Genomic DNA, 23,331 nt, shown 5'->3' on the forward strand with positions numbered 1-23,331 from the left:
ATAGGGACGGACTTGTAATCTCGTTACTCATAGTCCTGGTGTTATTTATTCAATAACCTAGTCAATGCGTGTCCCCATTCCTAGTGCTCGGGGCCTGCTCTTCTTTCCTATCCCCTCCCAGGAAGCCCGCATCCATCGTGAATAATCAATCCAACTTCTCCAAACAAAGAGCACCCAGCCAGCATCTCCCAACCAACCGTCACGTCCCAGCTGCCAGCCAATCACAGCCTGCCTTTCATTCTTTTCAAAGGCTTACATGGGAAACACGAGGAACACCACTGGTGGCTTGAGCACGGCTCGCTGATTGGTGGTGGCTGCAGCAGTGGGCGGGGCGGCAGGGAAGTGTACGCCAGGGTAACCAGGTCCCCGCCGCCACTGCTTCCGGGACAGTCCTATTTACCTTTTCATCATTGCCGTGCGCCGCGGGCTGTACCGGCTCTGACGGTGCCGGAGCAGGTATGTCCGGGGAGGCGGGTGCTGGGCTGCGACTAATTACTATGGGGGCAATGCTTGATCTGTGTCACCCAGTCACCTTGTGGTAGCCTTGCAGGATTGGATGACCTCATTGCTGGACCTGCCTGGTATATGCAGCCTCATGATTTCCGCTCTGTGCACAGATCCCCTGTATATTGTGTCTAGGGCAACTGCTGAACATGGCAGGGGGTGACAGGTGCACCCACAAGCCTACAGGAAGGAGTCCACCTCCTCATGTCTCCTATCACCCCTGGATTCAAAGGATTGTGCACCAGTTATTGATGGGATGCTCTGCTGAAGTGCCCATTTACCCCCAGATGATTGCTGGAATGGGATCTGTAGAACTGATGCCCTGGGCTTCTCCAAAATCATAGTTTACACCAGAGGTGCCCAGTGGGCGCATCAAATCATCCGATTATGACCCTCCCAAGGGCCATGATAACACTTTAAGGTAATTTCAGGTTATCTCATATCCACAGGATCGAAAGTAACTGTTAGATCAGAGGTAGGACCCCCACTGATCATGAGAATGGGGGGTTCTGTACCCCACAGGGGGCCTTGAAATAAATGAAGCACAGTGCGTGTGTTCAACCTGCCAGGCCATTCATTTTGGGGGGCCTCTTCAGGGTACTAGACTGGTGGAGGTGCCAGCAGTAGGACCCCCCACTGATCTAATAGTTATGCCCTATCCTGTGCCTAGGGGATAACTTGAAATTACTGGCATACCCCTTTAAAGGACTTATTCAGGTCTTTAAAATTGATGGCACCAATGCTCAGCCACTGCTAAACGTACAGCCGTGGTTCGATGCGGAGCACCACCGAGTACTCTGACCCCCCTCAAGCGGCTGGGGTGCTGAGAGTTGGAGCCCCATGACCTAATATTAAAGAGGTTGTATCACTTCAGCAAATGATGTTTGTCATGTAGAGAAAGTTACTACAAGCCACTTACTAATGTATTGTGATTCTCCATATTGTCTCCTTTGCTGGCTGAATTCATTTTTTCCATCACATTATACACTTCTCGTTTCCATAGTTACGACCACCCTGTAATCCAGCAGCAGTGGCCGTGCTTGCACATTATAGGAAAAAGTGCCAGTCTCTCTGGTGGCCGGGACCATGAGGGCGCACATATGCTAGTACTTTTTCCAATAGTTTGCAAGCACGACCACCACTGCTGGACTACAGGGTGATCGTTACCTAGGAAACAAGCAGTGTGTAATGTGATGGAAAAATGAATCAAGCCAGCAAAGGAAGCAATATGGACAATCACAATACATTAGTAAGTGTCTCTCTACATGATAAAGGCCATTTGCTGAAGTGACACAACCCCTTTAATGACCTGTCCTAATGATAGACCATCAGTTTTCAGAACCTGTATAACCCTCCTAGGGTATACACATCTGAGAGATTAATGGCCGCCTCTTGCCCTCCTTTCTAAAGTGCTGAACAGTCAGACATTTATAGTATATACTGTGCCATAGAGGGAATACTGGGTACCTGGTGCAGGGCCTGAATGCCATAGCGGTCGCAGGTTGTGCACCACTAATATACACGCTTGGGCTTCTTATATGCCTTTTACATCCAACTGTGTGATCTCAGCATATTGAAGGTATGGCAAGTGTATCCAGCCTAAGGCTCTATTCACATTTTGCGGACCGCACATTGCCGGCACTAATAGAATATGCCTATTCTTGTCCGTGATTGCGGACAAGAATAGGACATGTTCTATTTTTTTCCAGGAACGGAAATGTGGACCCAATGTGTGGCCCCATAGAAATGAATGGGTCCGCAATTCCGTTACGCAAATTGCGGACGTGTGAATGGGGCCTAACGGAGGTATCCCACGAAAAGCATTTGTCATCTTATCCACAAGATAGGTGGATAAATATCTGATCACAAAGGGTCCCTCAGCGATCCTGTCTGTGAATGACATGGTAGTGCTCACGTTGGTCCTCTGCTCCATACACTACTATGGGATAGATGTAGAAGGTGCTCCTTCATCCTATAGAAGTGAATGGAGCGGTGGACCGTCTTAAAGGGAACCTGTCACCAGGATTTTGGGTATAGAGCTGAGGACATGGGTTGCTAGATGGCCACTAGCACATCCGCAATACCCAGTCCCCATACCTCTGTGTGCTTTTATTGTGCAAAAAAAAACGATTTTATACATATGCAAATTATCCTGAGATGAGTCCTGTACGTGAGATGAGTCAGGGACAAGACTCATCTCAGGTTAATTTGCATATGTATCAAATCTTTTTTTTTTTTTTTTTTACACATTAAAAGCACCCAGAGCTATGGGGACTGGATATTGCGGATGTGCTATCGGCGATCTAGCAACCCATGTCCTCAGCTCTATACACAAAATCCCGGTGACAGGTTCCCTTTAATCACTACCATTTCATTCAGAGAGGGGGCTTGGGAGACCGCCCCTTTCTGGGGATCGCTAGGGGTTGGCTGCTGGGATGTCACTTGTCCTGTGGATAGGTGACCAATCATTTTCATGGGATAATCCCTTTAAGTTATCAGCGTAAAAATGACTGGTTTTAAAGGTCATTGTCAAGGATGTGATAGACCTCGCAGCAGGTTGTGCCGTAGGAAGTTATACTTCATTTACACTGGACAACTGTTATTACGAACACTTGGAACTGAGCGAATTGTGACTTAGGTCAGATGTCATAAGGGAGGAGTGTGAAAACCTTTCCCCCGAGATTAGTTGGGCTAACTTTGGGTTCGTTCACACGACTGTATGTCTTTTTCAGTGTTTTGCGGGCCTTTTTTTTCCAGATCCGTTTTTCAGTTGTTGTTTTTTTCAGTAGTGTTTACGGTTCTGTTCCGTTTTTCCGTATGCCATATACAGTAATTACATAGAAAAAATTGGGCTGGCCATAAAATTTTCAATAGATTGTTCCGCAAAAATGGAACGGATACGGAAGACATACGGAGTACATTCCGTATGTGTTCCGTGTTTTTTTGCGGACCCATTGACTTGAATGGAGCCACGTAACGTGATTTGTGGGCAATAATAGGACATGTTCTATCGTTCAATGGAACGGAAAACGGAAATACAAAATTGAATGCATGCGGAGTAAATTTTTTTTGCTTAACCATTGAAATTAATGGTTCTGTATATGGAACGCAAAAAACGGCGTGTATATGGAACGCAAAAAACGTTTGTGTGAACGTGCCCTTACTGTGATATATTCCTAGCTTTGGACAGAAAGGTGTATTGTCAGGAAATAGGGGATGTTTTTCACTCTCAGATTTGGTGGGGATCCTTGTGGTCAGACGCCCATCTACCCTAAAAATCTTTAATTTAGTAATGCTTAAAGGGGTTCTGCAGTTTGTTTTAACTGATGATCTATGATCAGGATAGATCATCAGCATCTGATCGGCGGGGGTCTGACACCCCGGACCCCTGCCGATCAACTGTTTACCGCTGGCCCAGTGACATCACGACTAGTATCAACTGGCCTGGGCGGGGCTAAGCTCTGTTCACTTGAATGGAGCTTAGCCCCGCCCAGGCCAGTGATACTAGTCGTGACGTCACTGGGCCAGCGGTAAACAGTGAGAAGGCCGCGGCGCTGCTGGAGCACCGCTGCCTTCTCAAACAGCTGATCGGTGGGGGTCCCGGGTGTCGGACCCCCACCGATCAGATGCTGAGGATCTATCCAGAGGATAGATCATCAGTTGAAACAAACTGCAGAGCCCCTTTAATTTAGGGAATTTAGCAAAGCTTATTTATCAGTTTTCTGTCCGCTTTTTAAAAAGTGTGTGGCCATGTGAAGGGGCCTGACCTCACACAGCCGTAAGATTAAGTGTCATTTACGCCAGAAACTGTTAGGCCTCTTTCACACAGGCGTGTCCGGATGCGTCCCGGTGCATTGCGGCAAACCCGCGCGAGTAGGTGCCCAATTGCAGTCAGTTTTGACTGCGATTGCGTTCCGTTGTTCAGTTTTTATCGCGCGGGTGCAATGTGTTTTGCACGCGCGTGATAAAAAACCGACTGTGGTACCCAGACCCAGAAGTTCAGGTTTGGGTTCAAGGTTGTGTAGATTGTATTATTTCCCCTTATAACATGGTTATAAGGGAAAATAATAGCATTCTGAATACAGAATGCATAGTACAATAGCGCTGGAGGGGTTAAAAATAAATAAATTATAATTTAACTCACCTTAATCCACTTGTTCGCGCAGTCGGCATCTCTTCTGTCTTCATCTGTGAGCAATAGGACCTTGATGACGTCACTGCGTTCATCACATGATCCATCTCAATGGTGATGTATCATGTGATGAACCATGTGATGAGCGTAGTGACGAAGTGGATTAAGGTGAGTTAAATTATTATTTTTTTAACCCCTCCAGCGCTATTGTACTATGCATTCTGTATTCAGAATGCTATTATTTTCCCTTATTATAACCATGTTATAAGGGGAAATAATAATGATCGGGTCTCCATCCCGATCGTCTCCTAGCAACCGTGCGTGAAAATCGCACCGCATCCGCACTTGCTTGCGGATGCTTTCGATTTTCACGCAACCCCATTAATTTCTATGTGCGTTTTTCACGTAACGCAGGCCCCAAAGAGGAGCATGCTGCAATTTTCACGCAACGCACAAGTAATGCGTGAAAATCACCGCTCGTGTGCACAGCCCCATAGAAATGAATGGGTCCGGATTCAGTGCGGGTGCAATGCGTTTAACTTGCGCATTGCATCCGCACGGAATACTCCCCCGAGTGAAAGGGGCCTTAGGCGTTTTTCACTTAAACCCCATTCACTTCTATGGCCCCTTCCAGACGAGCATGAGCGGATTAGGTCTGGATGAGTTCAGTGAAAAATGCGTGTTTTCGCAAGCAAGTCATTCAGTTTAGTATGCGATCGCGTTCAGTTTTATCTCGCGGGTGCAATGCGATTTAAATTGTCTTGCACACGCGTGATAAAATACTGAATGTATACAAACATCTCTTAGCAACCATCCGTCCGCACTTGCTTGAGGATGTGATGCGATTTTTACTCAGCCCCATTCACTTCTATGGGGCCAGTGTTGTGTGAAAATCGCAGAATATAGAACATGCTGCGATTTTCACGCAACGCACAAGTGATGCGTGAAAACGAACACTCATGTACACAGACCCATTGAAGTGAATGGGTCAGGATTCAGTGCGGGTGCTATGCGTTCACGTCACACATTGCACCCGCGTGGAAAACTCGCTCGTGTGAAAGGGGCCTTGCAGAGGGAAAGCCCTCTTCTATCGTAGTCTTATGCCCTATAAAGTTAGGCTTAATTTCATATTTCTCAGCTCCAGTTGGCCACTTTCTGAAGAACTCTCTAAAAGGCTATAAATGAGTGGGTTCATCCCAGTTCAAGCCCCTATCCCATGGATACCTTGTGTAAAATGCGGACACTGGCGGCTTTCATATCCATAGCAATCAAGAGCGCTTCCTCCGCTATATACTGTTCTGCACTGGAGCGGAATGCATGCAACACATGCCTAGCTACAGGAGGTTCTACTACATGTCTACTGATGGGGTAGAGGACTCAGCCAGGAAAGTGGTCATGGGGGTAAATCATGAGACCACTTCCCAATCCTATTGCTATGGATGCGGTGACCACCAGTGTACTGGGTAGCTGTGCTAAGAAGTTTTCCTATGCTAATACACCAGTTTGTCATTTTAGGGTAGAATCAGATTTGGCGACTAAAATGGTCGATTACAGAAGGTCCTATTGGACTTCAGTAGGTCTGTGGTCTGCATTTTGTGGACATATTCCATCATTTTGCGGGAAAGGCATAAGGATGCGGAAAACACATGGATGACCTGTATATCTGTTCCACAAAAAGATAGAACTTGGCCCCAAAATACGGACCAGGGACCCATTGAAGTAAAAAAAAAAAAGCGGATGCAACATGACCAGTATCCATAATTTGCCGACCACTAAATACGTACAGGCATCATGCACATGACTAACAGCGGGGTCTGGCAGATGCTCTTTCCCCTTTCCACTACCCAGAGGCTAGAAGAATAGCTGGCAAAGTTGCTGAGGTGTATTGCATGCTTTAGGCTTCGTTCACATCACCGTTCAGCCTTAGGAGCAGGAGAACGGAAAGGACGGAAAAGGCACATAACTGACGCCAAACGGAGCCCATAGGACCCCATAGACTATAATGGGGTCCGTTATGTTTCCGCTCAGAAGATGATTTTTAAGCGGAGACAAAAGTCCTGCATGTACAACTTTTGTCTCTGCTTAAAAATCATCTTCTGAGCGGAAACATAACAAGCTTCATTATAGTCTATGGGGTCCTAAGGGCTCCGTTTGGCGTCAGTTATGTGCCTTTTCCGTCCTTTCCGTTCTCCTTCTCCTAAATGGAGCAGGAGAACGGAAAGGCTGAACGGTGATGTGAACGAAGCCTTACCCATGAAGTTGGCTTGAAGTGTTGACCTTGTGAGGATACATAAACTTCTGTTTTCTCCCAGGACGTATTCTCATGGTGGGGGCCGGCTGCAAGTAAGTCACCTCAATGGATGCAGACAGTGATGTGGCATTAGATATCTTAATTACCAATGTTGTCTGCGTGTTCCGAACAAGATGCCATTTAAACCTGCGGAAGATTGCATTAGAGGGGGCAAATGTCATCTACAAGCGTGAAGTTGGAGTAAGTATGCTGGTGAAGAACGTCCTTTTTACTGTCCTCAGTTTTGCAGATCGGGAAGGATGGAATCCCAGGGATGCATAAAGTCTTATGCTTTTTGCTTTAACCATTTATATTTTTTCTTACATTTTAGAAGGTTTTGATGAAACTCCGAAAACCCAAAATAACTGCAACGATCTGGTCATCAGGAAAAATAATTTGTACAGGAGCGACCAGGTAAAATGTGCTTCCCTATTAGCGCCACCCTGAGGCAAGTAGCTCCTCCTGTAGTCACAGCTATAGCAAAGAACAGGCAAGCGATTCTGTTGAAGTGGTGCTCCTCTCCGGTAAAAGCTCTATGCAGCAGGTCAAAGACTCCATAAAAATACTACCGCAATTTAATGCAATAAGGTTGATCTTTTTCATATTATAGCGTACATGAGTATAGCGGGCACTGTGCAGGGTCTACCAGCACGTGGGTAGGAGGGGGGCAGTGAGTGGATGTTTGGTGTGGTCTGTAATCATTTCAATCTTCTACTTTTGGGCAGTAATCACGAGTGGTAAAAATGCATGTACCTATATAGATATTGTTAGTAGAAGGCTTGTTTACCACCCATCGCTTTGCTGAAAATCTCCTTGTTTACATGTTTTTCACAATTAACTCTATAGTGATATATAAAATGCACTACATACAATACATTTTACTGTGTGGCTTTTTTGGGGGTCAACATTCTTTGCGTTATCCCCATTTTTCTAGTGTTTTTTTTCCCCCCATAGATTCTCTATAGGACTTAAAAATGGCAAAAAGCATGTAACAACATAAAAAGCTCCACCAAAAAACGCTTGTAAAAAAACAAACTCATTCTTGGCATTTTTACACGTATAAAAAGTCTGAAGAAGCAGAAAAACCCAGAATGGACCTTGATGACCTGGATTGTGTTTTCTGTGTTTCAGTGAAGAAGAAGCCAAATTAGGTGCTAGAAGATTGGCTCGTTCTCTGCAGAAGCTTGGATTTTTGGTACAGTATTTTTCTCTAAGTTTGGTGAGGGGAAAAAGTGTGGCGTGAATTATGGGTTCCGTTGTACAATACATGTTATGGCTGCTATGCTGATGGCTTGGTTTCTGAAATTGAGCATATTGACTGAGGTAGATCAGGAAATTCACATAAGGACATGTTCACATTAGCGTTAGAGGAGCAGAACAATGGAATTGCCGGATTTGGCACATAAATGAACGGAGCAGAGCAGACCCCATTGACTACAATGGAGTCTGTTTAGTTTCCATTCAGGTGTCTGCTTTTTAGTGAAAATAAAAGTCCTGCCTGCAGGCCCTGACCTGAGCCTCCAACGCAGATGTGAACACGCCCTGAAAGCAATGTCTATATGCAGTGGTCCTTCAAGTTACAATATTACTTGGTTCTGTATGTTGAAGGCAATGTAACTCGAGTCCATAACTCTATGGAAAATTTAGTAATTCGTTCCAAATCCCATAAATGTCATCTCAGAATAAGAAAAAGTAAAGTTTTAAGAAAAATAAGCAGATAACAAACACGGATAAAGCAAGTCCTTAAGTAAAACAGATAGGAATAAATGTTGGAACCTGTAAATGACTTTCTATGGTGAGGCCAGGAGCTTCTTCAGGGTCTTCCATAATACATACATGTACCAGAAAAATAAAATGGAATCGTCACACATTGGTGTCCAAAGAAGACGCTCATCCTGACATAGACGGGGGCAGTATAGAACATTTAGTACCTCAAAGGAGCTGCTAGACAACCAGTAAAGGTGTTTTACCAGTAAAATGGCCATGCTTGGTTGGATCTGAGTCTTAGACATCGTATGTTGAGTCTCGTTGGCCCAGAAGAGACTTTCGTATGTTGAACATATTTTATCCTCAGGCCATTGTATCTTGAGGGATCACTGTATTTCTTGAGAAGAATTGCAGGTAAGTTAAGTTCTACTTGAACAGGCATCGTTCCAATAATTGGTATATCCCATAGACTGAATTGGAAAGATGTATGGGATGGTAAAACATTGTATTCACACAACACAGCTGTCCTGAATGGGAGCAATATGAATTTTATTTTCATTTCTAAATTACAGTTGACCTTTTATCACAGTATTATACTTGACTATAGAATAAATCTTATGTGAATAACCTATGCAAAATACATCTTCTGTGTTAGGCTGTGTTCACATTTGGCAGAAAAAGTTGGGCTGCGTGCAGCATCATTTTTCCAGTAAAATGATGGAACTTGCATGATTAGGGTCCGTGAGATGCTGTTGGCGTCCACCGCGGGATGAGCTTGAATTTCATTTTTCTGCCTGTATGAGGGAGGGGAAAATGAAGTTCAGAATGTATATGTGCACCAGCCTTAGGGGCACAGAAAATGGATCTCTTAGGCCCCTTTCACACGGGCGAGTATTCCGCGCGGGTTGAACGCATTGCACCCGCACTGAATCCTGACCCATTCATTTCTATGGGGCTGTGCACACGAGCAGTGATTTTCACGCATCACTTGTGCGTTGCGTGAAAATCGCAGCATGCTCCTCTTTGTGCGTTTTTCACGTAACGCAGGCCCCATAGAAATGAATGGGGTTGCGTGAAAATCACAAGCATCCGCAAGCAAGTGCGGATGCGGTGCGATTTTAACGCACGGTTGCTAGGTGACGATCGGGATGGGGACCCGATCATTATTATTTTCCCTTATAACATGGTTATAAGGGAAAATAATAGCATTCTGAATACAAAATGCATAGTACAATAGGGGTGGAGGGGTTAAAAAAAAATTAAAAAATAATTTAACTCTCCTTAATCCACTTGCTCGCGCAGCCGGCATCTCTTCTGTCTTCATCTTAGCTGTGTGCAGGAAAAGGACCTGTGGTGACGTCACTCCGATCATCACATGATCCATCACCATGGTAAAAGATCATGTGATGAGCGCAGTGACGTCACCACAGGTCCTTTTCCTGTACACAGCAAAGAAGAGAAGCCGGGCTGCGCAGCAAGTGGATTAAGGTGAGTTAAATTATATTAAATTTTTTTTTTTTTAACCCCTCCAGCGCTATTGTACTATGCATTCTGTATTCAGAATGCTATTATTTTCCCTCATAACCATGTTATAAGGGGAAATAATACAATATACAGAACACCGATCCCAAGCCCGAACTTCTGTGAAGAAGTTCGGGTTTGGGTAGCAAACATGCCGATTTTTCTCACGCGAGTGCAAAACGCATTACAATGTTTTGCACTCGCGTGGAAAAATCGCGCATGTTCCCGCAACGCACCCGCACCTTTTCCCGCAACGGCAGTGTGAAAGAGGCCTTATAGAGCAGAGTTGTCCTCCATGATTCAGTGTCCTCTTATTTCCCATTAATACAGAAGTGAATATGTATGGAAAAAATATTGAACCCGTCTGACAATCTAGATGTGCAGGACATTGCACAAAGAGATTTTGTTGGAAAATATCTTTCATATTGGGGTAATTTCCCACTAGCGTTAGAAGAATCCGGCAGGCAGTTCCTGCAACGGATCTGGAAATCCGTATGCAAACAGATATCTTTATTTTTTTCCGGATCCGTTAGACTTATGCATTTAAATACTGGATCCGTCTTTCTGATATCATCCGGACTAATGGATCCGGTATTTAATTTTTTCAAAGCTAAAAGGAACTGCGCATGCGCAGACCGGAAAACCATATCCGGCGATGCAGCAATTTCCGGTACACTTGGTACCGGATCCGGCATTAATACATTTTAATGGAAATTAATGCCAGATCCGGTAAGTGCGGTAGTGTTCCGGGATTTTTTCCGGAAAAAATGCTGCAGTATTTTGTCTGGTCAAATACCGTGCAAGGGACGGTACGGAAGACATCCTGATGCATACTGAACGGATTGCTTTCCATTCAGAATGCATAGGGACAAAACTGATGCGTTTTTTCCGGTATTGAGAAACATAGAAACATAGAATGTGTCGGCAGATAAGAACCATTTGGCCCATCTAGTCCGCCCAATATATCTGAATACTATGGATAGCCCCTGGCCCTATCTTATATGAAGGATGGCCTTATGCCTATCCCATGCATGCTTAAACTCCTTTACTGTATTTGCAGCTACCACTTCTGCAGGAAGGCTATTCCATGCATCCACTACTCTCTCAGTAAAGTAATACTTCCTTATATTACTTTTAAACCTTTGCCCCTCTAATTTAAACCTTTGCCCCTCTAATTTTTCTCACGCGCGTGCAAAATGCATTACAATGTTTTGCACTCGCGTGAAAAAATCGTGCATGTTCCCACAACGCACCCGCACCTTTTCCCGCAACGCCCGTGTGAAAGAGGCCTTAGGCTGGGTTCACACGAGCGTGTCCGGATTAGGTCCGGATGTGTCCCGATGTATTGCGGCAAACCCGCGCGAGTAGGAACTCAATTGCAGTTTTGACTGCGATTGCGTTCCGATGTTCAGTTTTTATCGCGCGGGTGCAATGTGTTTTGCACGCGCGTGATAAAAAACCGACTGTGGTACCCAGACCTGAACTTCTTCACAGAATGCTTAGTGCATAATGTATTGTGATTCCTTTGCTGGCTGGATACATTTTTCCATCACATTATACACTTCTCGTTTCCATGGTTACGACCACCCAGCAATCCAGCAGCAGTGGTTGTTCTTGCACACTATAGGAAAAAGCACTAGCTTATGTGCAGCGCCATAGGAGAGGCCTTCTTTTTTCTATAGTGTACAAGCACGTCCACTAATGATAGATTGCAGGGTGGCCGTAACCATGGAAACCAGCAGTGTATAATGTGATGGAAAAATGTGTCCAGCCAGCAAAGGAAGTAATATGGATAATAATAATACATTAGTAAGTGACTTGTATAAACTTCCACGACATAATACATGCTATTTGCTGAAGGGAGACAACCCCTTTAAGCCATAGTCCTATACGTTTAATATACAATTTATTTATTTTTATAAAAATTTTTACTTCATATAACAATATATAACATCTTTAAAAAAACAGTCATATATCCATATTACAACAATCTTTAGATACATAACATTATATTCCCCTCCCCCCCCCCCCCCCATCCCTCATTCATTATCTGCTCAAAAGAAAGAGAGAGAGAGAAAAAAAAAAAAAAGGAATCCCCCCTTCCCCTCCTATCTCTGTTCCCTTTATCGCGCCCACTCCCCTCGGCCCCACCTGCAACACCCATCATTTCCCAGAAGGAAGCTATATTAGCCATTTCTGCCATATTCTGGCAAATCTATGTTTTTTCTTGGTATTTATCAGATGGAATTCCTCTCTGGCAAGTGAGGATCTCGTGATCTTCTCCCATTCCCTAACCGTGGGAACCGCACTACCTCCCCAATGTCCAACAATACATTTCCTAGCTTGAAAAAGGAGTTGGGAAGCAATTTCCCGATGTTGGGGGGGGGGGGGGGGTTCCATTTTATCCATCACCCCCAGTATACATGTCTCAAAAGATCTAGGGACTTTAAACCGATGGTATTGCTCTATTCTGTCATTGACCTTACCCCAGAACTCTTGAATCTTTTTGCATGTCCAGAGTATGTGGACATCATCCACCCCTTCCTCCCCACATTTTAAACAACTAAACACTTTGGTTTTATAACACTTCATTAATATCCTAGGGGAGTAGTAAAGGCGGTATAATATATTAAATTGGGTAATCCTATGGGAAAAGTTCTTCGAAACTCTATTTTTTTTCCTTTATAGCCAATTCCCCAAACTCTTCTTGCTGGGGGTTTATAGCGTCTTTCCATTTATACATTAAACTGTTTACTGCTTTTTTTCTTGGTCTTTTGATGTAGCAAGCATTCATAAATTTTAGAAATTAATTTCCCCCTGATGTCATCTTAGAGATATTCATTAATGGCTATGGGAGGGTATCAATTTGTGTGCCTGTTCCCAACCAAGTTCGCAGTGCTTGTTATAGTTGTAGGTAAAAAAAAACTCAGCTCTAAGCTACCCAGACCAAGCTCCTTTTTAAGGTCTTCATATGGTATTATGTCCCCCTGTCTCCATACCTGACCCAGTTTATGGACTCCATGTTTCCACCAAATTTTCTGCTCAATTAGTTTTAGTTCTGTAAGGCCCCTTTCACACGAGCGAGTATTCCGCGCGGATGCGATGCGGGAGGTGAACGCATTGCACCCGCACTGAATACTGACCCATTCATTTCTATGGGGCTGTTCACATGAGCGGTGATTTTCACGCATCACTTGTGCGTTGCGTGAAAATCGCAGCATGCTCCTCTTTGTGCGTTTTTCACGCAACGCAGGCCCCATAGAAGTGAATGGGGTTGCGTGAAAATCGCAAGCATCCGCAAGCAAGTGTGGGATGGAGACCCGATCATTATTATTTTCCCTTATAACATGGTTATAAGGGAAAATAATAGCATTCTGAATACAGAATGCATAGTAAAACAGCGCTGGAGGGGTTAAAAAAATAATAATATAATTTAACTCACCTTAGTCCACTTGATCGCGTTGCCCGGCATCTCCTTCTGTCTCCTTTGTTGAATAGGACCTGTGGTGAGCATTAAGTACAGTTACAGGACCTTTGATGACGTCACTCCGGTCATCACATGGTACGTCACATGATCTTTTACCATGGTGATGGATCATGTGATGACCGGAGTGACATCATCAAAGGTCCTGGAATGAATGCTCACCACAGGTCCTGTTCAGCACAGAAGGAGACAGACGAGATGCCGGCAGCGCCAGCAAGTGGACTAAGGTGAGTTAAATTTTTTTTTTTTTTTTTTAAGCCCTCCAGCGCTATTTTACTATGCATTCTGTATTCAGAATGCTATTATTTTCCCTTATAACCATGTTTTAAGGGAACATAATACAATCTACAGAACACCGATCCCAAGCCCGAACTTCTGTGAAGAAGTTCGGGTTTGAGTACCAAACATGCGCGATTTTTCTCACGCGAGTGCAAAACGCATTACAATGTTTTGCACTCGCGCGGAAAAATCGCGGTTGTTCCCGTAACGCACCCGCACATTTTCCCGCAACGCCCGTGTGAAAGAGGCCTTGGGTGGATATTATCCCACAATAAGGTATCAACATGGATTCCAGACTGGGACCACAACCCTCTTGCTTCCTTCCAAACCCTATCCATCAATTCAAGTATCGGAATCTTATTACTTCTCTGTTGTAACAGAACTCCCGCTTCTATTATTTGGAAAATATTACTATTTTCTAACCGATGGTTTATCCCTGTAATCATAGCCTTATATCTTGCCGTGTTACTCCACATTATCATGTTTTTTTATGTGGCCAGCAACAAAATAGAGTTCCAGATCTGGGACGGATAAACCGCCCTCCCTCTCTTGGATGTAAAGTATTTGTGCTTTTATCCTTGGTTTTTTCCCTCTCCGTATAAAATCCGTTAAGACTAGCTATTGTTTTAAATGTTTTTTTGGGGATTATTACCGGAGAATTCCATAATATATAATTCGGGGAGGGTAATAGGCACATTTTAATCAGAGAGATCCGTCCTGCCATCGAGACATAGTCTTTTCCATACGCCTATTTTCTTCCTAATTTCTTGTATTTTAGGGGCCACATTCAACTGAATATAGTCCTTTGGGATTTGGAGTTATTTGAATACCAAGATACTTGATGGGTTCGTTAATCTTCTTAATTTCCAATGCTCCTGGTATAAAATCATTCAGAGTATCAAGCGGGATACAGGCTGATTTAGACCAATTTATTTTGAGCCCAGCATATTTACCATATTGGTCAAAAACCTGAAAAATCTTCACTAGCGATCTATGAGAACCTACAAACAGCATAATATCATCTGCATGCAATGCAATTTTTTACTCATATTCACCAAACCTGAATCCCACAATTGCGTTTAATATACAATTTGATATACAATTATTTTTGCCCAAAAGGAGTACAATGCAGTCATAAAAAATTGCTAGAAGTTGTCCATAGCTTTTAAAGGGAAATTGTCATGTTGAACATGGTGTCTAGGCTTTAGGCAGCATAGCATAGAGTGGGAGTAGCTGAGCAGATGTAATCTTAACTCCTTAATGACCAGGCCATTTTTCACTTTCGTGACCAGACTGATTTTTGCAAATCTGACATGTCACTTTATGTGGTAATAACTTTGGAACGCTTTTACTTATCCAAGCCATTCAGAGATTGTTTTCTCGTTAAATATTGTACTTCATGATAGTGGTAAATGTGAATCAGTATCAGTATGATTTTTTTTTTAATAAATAAAATTTACAGAAAATTTGGAAAAATGTATAATTCTTTAAATTTTAATTTCTCTGCTTTTAAGGCAGACTGTGATACCTCACAAAATAGTTATTACTTTACTTTTCCCATATGTCTACTTTATGTTGGCATCATTTTGAAAATGTCATTTTATTTTTTAAGGAGATTAGAAGGCTTAGAATTTTAGAAGCAATTCTTACATTTTTTTAAGAAAATTTCTAAAACCCACTTTAAGGACCAGTTCAGTTATGAAGTCACTTTGTGGGCCTTACATAGCAGAAACCCCCCAAAAATGGCCCCATTTTAGAAACTACACCCCTCAAGTAATTAAAAACTGATTTTACATACTTTGTTAACCCTTTAGGTGTTCCACAAGAATTAAAGGAAAATGAGGATGAAATTTAGAAATTTCACTTTTTTGGCAGATTTTCCATTTTAATATTTTTTTTATTTTTTTCCTGTAACACAGCAAGGGTTAACAGCCAAACTAAACTCTATTACCCTGATTCTGCAGTTTACCGTAACACCCCATATGTGGTTGTCGACTGCTATATGGGCGTACGGACGGCAGAGCTTAGAACAGATGGAGCACAATATGGCTTTTGGAGGGCAGATTTCACTGGAATAATTTTCAGGTGCTGTCGCATTTGAAGGTACCCCACAGTGGAAACCCCCAAAAAGTGACCCTATTTTGGAAACTACACCCCCCCCCAAGGAATTTTTCAGGGGGTGTAGTGAGCACTTTGGCCCAATATGCTTTTCATAGAATTTAGAAACCCTTGGCTGTAAAAAAGAAAAATTTACATATTTTACAGAAAATGTCACTTTAGGCCCAAGTTTTTCATTATCACAAGGGGTATTTTAACATTTTTATTTTTTCAAACCTCTTACCCTAACACTACTCCGAACTATTTCTATCATTTTATATATATATTATATTTGTATATTTTTTTATTTTGATTTTTTTTCAAATGCCTAAACTATTTCTAGCTAACTGCCAGTACTCTGGCGAAGTAACTAAAACTATCTAATTACCAGTAATATATATAACACTAACCTCTACTATTTCAATCTACCTATTGACCTATATGTTACACTATTTTATAAAAAAAAAAAACACTGAAGTTCTGTGGGGAGGAACGGTGGTTGGAGGATGGGGTGTCAGGGGAACAGTGTGTGTTTGGGGCACTGTGTGGTGTGATAATTCACTTGTCAGAATGAGGAAATCAGAGCTGCGCTGTGTGATTTATTTTTATTTTAAAATTTAAAATTTTCTTCCCGGCCGGCAAGCAGGATGCGCTGCGATTGGTCACTCAGATCTATCACAGCAATCGTAAAACAGGGACCACTGTGATTGGCACCTGTTAAAATGCCGGTGTCAACGCAAGTATACTTGCGGTGACACTTTCATTTCATGACGTACTGTGCACATCATGATGCCGTAACTAACGCCACATCATGACGTACATAGTACGTCATTAGTCAATAAGGGGTTAATTCCCACTAAGGCCTAATTCACACGTCTTTGATTTTCATCAAAGCTAAAACCAGGTGCAGATCAAAGGCACAGAACCTGCGTAAATCTTTCCATTATACATTATCTCTTAGGCTGCACCCCCTGGTTTCGGCTCCCAGTCACTGATGGAAATCATTGACATGTGAACTAGGCCTAAATCTGTGCTAAGAGGGTATACCTTCTTGTGTGTCAATCGTTGAGTGAGACCACCCCTTGAACTCAGAAGTCCATGGGGATCAGCAATTTACATCAAAAGATTAGAATTCATAGAGAATTTTCTTCTACAAAACTAGCTGCACAACTATAGGATGTCTAATCTGCTCTGCACAAAGGCCATGAGACCAATGGACATGACAGCGGAGGCTGTGCATGGCCCCTTCCAGCAGTTGGACCGCCACTGACTTGATATTGATGACCTATTATGACCATAGGGAATCAATATTTAAATCCTAGACAAACCCCTTTAATAGGGGAGTCTGGGAAGATAGCAGAGTGTAGGTGTTTATTTCAGTAGGGAGGGAGGATACGCCACTGGCACAGGTGGGGTTCAGCCAGGCTGCCTCCACAGACTTCTACTTCTGTACCTTCTGTATGTATGTATCATCGGCTGCTTGTCTCTCACATGGTACATTTGATTTTGTTGTAACAGGTAAAATTCACTGAGTTTAAAGTTGTCAATGTGCTGGCAGTGTGCACTATGCCTTTTGAAATAAGACTACCGGAATTTACGAAAAATAACCGACCTCATGCCAGGCAAGTGCTCTCATTTATTGTATTTCCTTATTTATTTTTCCCCACAGTTTTTATTAAGACTAAAAAATGTTGTTGTATTTGCAGTTATGAACCTGAACTTCACCCTGCCGTTTGCTATAGGATAAAGTCTTTAAGATCGACACTGCAGATCTTCTCCACCGGAAGTATTACAGTCACAGGTAATAACTGTACATGCGGTACAAACAAGTTTCTGAGCAGGGGCGGACTGGGAACTTAACTACCTCCTGTCTGCCCTTTGACTATAAATGTCCGGGAGGTGGATCTCTATGTGAAATGGACGTTTCTGAACGTCCATTTAGAGATGGCAGCTGCACGCTAATTGTGCAGCTGCAGAGCGGGTTGCCCGCTGTCAGTGATAGCACGGCAACCCAGAGAGAAGGCAGGGACTGTTCCCAGGTGTCCCTGCCTTCGTTGAGCGTTGTGTGTACAGATCAGGACGCGCTATGCACTTCCTGTCCCGGCCCGGCGGTCATGTGATCACCGTAAAAAAAAAATATATATTTTAAACTGTGCCAAGAAAGTAATTTTTGTCACCTAACATCACATAAAGTGCAACACCAAGCGATCAAAAATGTGTATGCCCCCCAAAATAGTACCAATCAAACCGTCACCTCATTCTGCAAAAAATGAGATCCTAACTAAGACAATCGGTCAAAAAAAATAAAATAATCTATGGCTCTCAGACTATGGAGACACAAAAAACGTCATTTTATTTTGGTTTAAAAAATGCTATTATTGTGTAAAACTTAAATATATAAGAAAAAGTATACATATTGGGTTTCGCCACGTCCGTAACAATCTGCTCTATAAACATGTCACATGACCTAACTGCTCAGGTGAACGCTGTAAAAATAAATAAATAAATAAAAAAACTGTGCTAAAACAACCAATTTTTTTGGTCACCTTCCCCCATAAAGTGTTATAATGAATGATCAAAAAATCATATATACCCAAAAATGGTACCAATAAAAACTTCAACTCTTCCTGCAAAAGACGATCGGCAGTAAAATAAAAAAAATATGACGTTCAGAAAATGGAGACACAAAAACATAATTTTTTTCCAAAAATGCTTTATTATGTAAAACTGAAACAAAGAAAGAAAGTAGACATATTTGATATCACTGCGTCCGTAACAACCTGCTCTTTAAAAATAGCAAATGATCTACCCTGTCAGATGAGTGTTGTAAAAAATAAAAACGGGGCCAAAACAGACATTTTTTTTGGTTACCTTGCCTCACAAAAAACCTAATATAGAGCATTTAAAAATCACATGTACCTCAAAATAGTACCAATAAAACTGGCACCTCATCCCCTAGTTTCCAAAATGGGGTCCTTTTTGGGAGTTTATACTGTAAGGGTGCATCAGGGGGGCTTCAAATGGGACATGGCATCTAAAAACCAGTTCAGCAAAATCTGCCTTCCAAAAACCATATGGCGCTCCTTTTATTCTGCGCCCTGCCATGTGCCCTTACATCAGTTTACGACCACGTGGGGTGTTTCTGTAAACCGTAGAATCAGGGTAATAAATATTGAGTTTTGTTTGGCTGTTAACCCTCGATGTGTTAAAGAAGAAAATGGATTAAAATGGAAAATCTGCCAAAAAAGTGAAATTAAAAAATTTGATCTCTATTTCCCTTTAATTCTTGTGGAACACCTAAAGGGTTAACAAAGTTTGTAAAATCAGTTTTAAGTAACTTGAGGGGTGTAGTTTCTACAATGGGGTCATTTATGGGGGTATCCACTTTGTAAGCCCCACAAAGTGACTTCAAATCTGAACTGGTCCTTTAAAAAGTGGGTTTTGGCAATTGCTTCTAAAATTCTAAGCCTTCTAACGTCCTAAAAAATAAAATGACATTTGCAAAATGATGCCAACATAAAGGAGACATATAAATATTTTATGAGGTATCACTTTCTATTTTAAAAGCAAAAAAATTGAAATTTAGAAAACTGCTAATTTTTTTAAGTTTGGGTAAATTTTGGGATTTTTTCATAAATAAAGGTGAATTATATTGACTCAAATTTATGACTATCATGAAGTACAATGTGTCACGAGAAAACAATCTCAGAAAGGCTTGGATAAGTAAGTGTTCCAAAGCTATTACCACATAAAGTAACACATGTCAGATTTGCTAAATTAGGCCTGGTCAGGAAGGGGGCAAATGGCCCGGATGTGAACTGGTTAAAGGGGTTTTGCCACTTCAGCAAATAGCATTTATTGTGCAGAGAAAGTGTCCCTGGTTACGACCACCCTGCAGTCCAGCAGCATGGCAGTGCTTGTACACTATAGATGAGTACCAGCTTACGTCAGCTCCCACGGTCCCGGCCACCAGAGAGGCAGGCATTTTTTCCTTAATAAAAGGATTGCAGAGTGGTTGTAACCATGGAAACGAGCAGTGTAATGTGATGGGAAATGCATCTAGCCAGCAAAGGAGGCAATATGGACAATCGCAATACATTAGTAAGTGCCTTGTATTAACTTTCTCTACATGATAAATGGATGTGGACAGCACACATATAACATAGAAATGAATGGGTCCGCATTTGAGCCGCAAGAAATGCAAACTAAAAATAAGTTTGTGTGCATGAGGCCTAAATGTGTATACATATGTACATAGCTCTCAGTCACTGATAATTGACCGGGGGCAGTCTTAAAGGGGTTGTCTCACTTCAGTAAGTGGCATTTATCATGTAGAGAAAGTTAATACAAGGCACTTTGTAATGTATTGTGATTGTCCATATTGCCTCCTTTGCTGGCTGGATTCATTTTTCCCTCACATTATATACTGCTCGTTACCATAGTTACGACCACCCTGCAATCCATCAGTGGTGGTCGTGCTTGCACACTGTAAGAAAAAATGCCTGCCTCTCTGGTGGCCGGGACCGTGGGAGCTGACGTAAGCTGGTACTTATCTATAGTGTACAAGCACTGCCATGCTGCTGGACTGCAGGGTGGTCGTAACCATGGAAACTTTCTCTGCATAATAAGTAAATATTATTTGCGGAAGCGGCAAAACGCCTTTTAAAGTGGCCCCGGAAAAAACTAAGTGGCCCCAAATTGTAGTTGACTCCAAGTTGACAGAACGCGGGCCAATACAAACCACAAGTAGGCAGGGCCAGCAGTATCATAGTGCAGCACAAAATACCGCCCCAGCAAAACCAAATAAAATACTGCCCTATCTCCATATTAAGGATGGTGATACAGTAGAATTCAGGAAGTACCTGATGCTCCTAGTGTTAATTAATGTTGAGAGCATCAGATCGTTATGTATCTGGCCAGCGGCCATGAGGAGGGCACGGGTGGCCCCCTGTGCATTAGCCCACTGAGAAATGTCCCCGTAGGTTAGATGGCCAGTCTGCCCCTGTTGCTAGGTAGGTAGGTAGGTAGGTAGATGAAGGGATAGAGACAGGAAAGTCATGTGTTTACTTCAAAACTTACAAACGGAAGTATAACGTTTTGGTAATGGCAAGATTTAGTTTTACCCGTGCAGCTACCTGAATTCTGTGTATCTGTTAACCTATGCAAGAGAGAAAGTTTCAGCAGAATTAACCCTTCTGTCGCGCCGCCGATTCCGCCATCTTGACTATAACTGCTCGACTGGCTGTGACGTCGTCCGCTGATGTCCCAACCGAATGCACTTCTGTTTCTTCCTGTCCTCCTGCATGTACATTATGCAGCAGAACAGGACGACGCAGGAGCACATCTGGTCGGGTAGATGATGCACAGAATTTAGGTAAAACCTAGGAGAAACCCGTTAACTTTAAATAGTCTGCTGTTGCTTTAAGGCCATATTCACATTGCAATTACACTGTCATAGACATCAGGAAAGCTCTCTCGCTGACATGTCTGACTTATTTAATCGATTGAGGCCAAAGCTGTCCTTTCGGTCTTAATTGACGCAGTATACATGAGTATACGTTTTTTTTTATCCATAGAATAGCGCAGTCCACTCTGTTATAAAATAGATGCCTCACAGTATACATTTTTAAAACTTGTGAGCCTATGTGCAACATAAGCCCCCTTTATGGATACATTTGAGGCATTTGTTGGATGTACATCAGGAAATCCTCCCAATGTATAGTGCTGATGTAAACTGCAAACACAATGCGAGTTGACTGTAAGGCCTCATGCACACGACCGTATCTGTTTTGCGGTCCGCAAACATGGGATCCACAAAACATGGATACCGGCTGTGTGTGTCCTACACTTTTCCATTCCACCCTACTGTATAAATGTCAATTTTTATTTATTTTGTGGCCCTTTATTTTATTTTTTTCAGGACGGGCAGATGTGGTCAGCACATGCATGACATCCATGGACTGTCCACATTTTTGCAGTCCCATAGAAATGAATGGGTCCACATTTGACCCGCAAAAATTGCAGATCGGACGCGAACCGAAAATACAGTCGTGTGCATGAGGCATATGGCTGCTTTCAAACAGGCAGTGTTTCTGTCTGGGTGCTGTCTAAGCGGAGAATGGACAGGACACAGACTCCGCACAGTGTTCTGTCCACGTTTTATGCATCCTCTTAAAATGAGGATCTGATGCGGAAAACATTTAAGGTTGTTTGCATGATGCCTACAGTTACAAAAACCACGTATCCCCTGTAAATACACACAATTAGCCTCTGTCTTGTGATGTCAATGCTGCTCGTCTTGCTCTGGTATTTTTCATTCATAGAATTTTTTCTTTTTTCCCTTTTAGGTCCAGATGTGAAGTCCGTTGCTACCGCTGTAGAGCAAATCTACCCTTGTGTATTTGGAAGCAGGAAACAAATTTTGTAAATAACCACTTCTGCATTGAGATTTTATGACCATGCACCTTTTTTTAAGAAGACATCTAAAGCAGGCATGCTCAACCTGCGGCCCTTCAGCTGTTGCAAAACTACAACCCCCAGCATGCCCGAACAGCCTACAGCAGGGCATTGTGGGAGTTGTAGTCTTACAACAGCTGGAGGGCCGCAGGTTGCGCATGCCTGCTTTAGATGTAAAGAAATCTAACTTGATCAGATAAATAGGACCAACAAAGGGACAACTCTTTATATTACCCGCCGTCTATCACAGTGTTCAGACTCTGCATCCAGAGACGTTTCTGTGTTTTTAGAAAAAGGACAGTTTACAAGACTTGGACCTGCTGCTTTGAAACAACTGTGCTATTTATTTGTGAAGTGATTCCCATGTACTCTGACGGAGAGAGCTGTAATTATGTGCACTAACGCAACCCCTCTGTTTGAGCTTGTGGTTTATTTATAGTCTTTTTTTTTCTTTCATTTTATTGTTTTTAAATTTCTTTTTTTTATTTTAATTTTTTTTTATATGGGCACCAAAGAAACTGTTAAAGTTTTCTTCTCACTCATCGAATGTGTTTTTATAAATGTTCTGTTGTCATAGCACAAATGTATTTTTTTTTTTTTTTTTCTTCTTGGTCATGTAAATATTTTTTAATAAAAATGAATTGATTAACAGGTCTATTTTTTGCTGCAGTCAAAGGTTCTGTAGGGCAGCTGATTCCATTGGAGCAGATGGCTGTGGTTCACACCATTTCTATGGCTAGTTTTAGTTTACTCCACTTTCTGGTAGGGCAGGCATGCCCAACCTGCGGCCCTCCAGATGTTGCAAAACTACAACTCCCAGCATGCCCAGACAACCTACAGCAGGCATGGTGGGAGTTGTAG

General features: G+C 42.5%; 1 protein-coding gene across 1 annotated transcript; it reads left to right on the plus strand.

Moving 5' to 3' along the window:
• The first annotated feature begins 305 nt into the window (after nt 1–305).
• Nucleotides 306–22,751, plus strand: TBPL1 (TATA-box binding protein like 1). Its single transcript, XM_040429171.1, has 7 exons — nt 306–456; nt 6,949–7,127; nt 7,258–7,340; nt 8,058–8,121; nt 17,533–17,636; nt 17,721–17,815; nt 22,362–22,751. Exons 2-7 carry the CDS (start codon nt 6,993–6,995, stop codon nt 22,439–22,441), a joined length of 561 nt encoding a protein of 186 aa, XP_040285105.1. The 5' UTR covers nt 306–456; nt 6,949–6,992; the 3' UTR covers nt 22,442–22,751.
• Nucleotides 22,752–23,331: the final 580 nt, after the last annotated feature.

Source organism: Bufo bufo, chromosome 4 (assembly GCF_905171765.1).
Source record: "Bufo bufo chromosome 4, aBufBuf1.1, whole genome shotgun sequence".
NCBI classification, from domain to species: Eukaryota; Metazoa; Chordata; class Amphibia; order Anura; family Bufonidae; genus Bufo; species Bufo bufo.

Coding starts and splice junctions, on each gene's coding strand:
- TBPL1 (XM_040429171.1), top strand. CDS start 6,993: ATGGATGCAGACAGTGATGTGGCATTAGATATCTTAATTACCAATGTT. Junction 7,128..7,257: donor TCTACAAGCGTGAAGTTGGA/GTAAGTATGCTG, acceptor CTTACATTTTAG/AAGGTTTTGATGAAACTCCG. Junction 17,637..17,720: donor AATAACCGACCTCATGCCAG/GCAAGTGCTCTC, acceptor TTGTATTTGCAG/TTATGAACCTGAACTTCACC.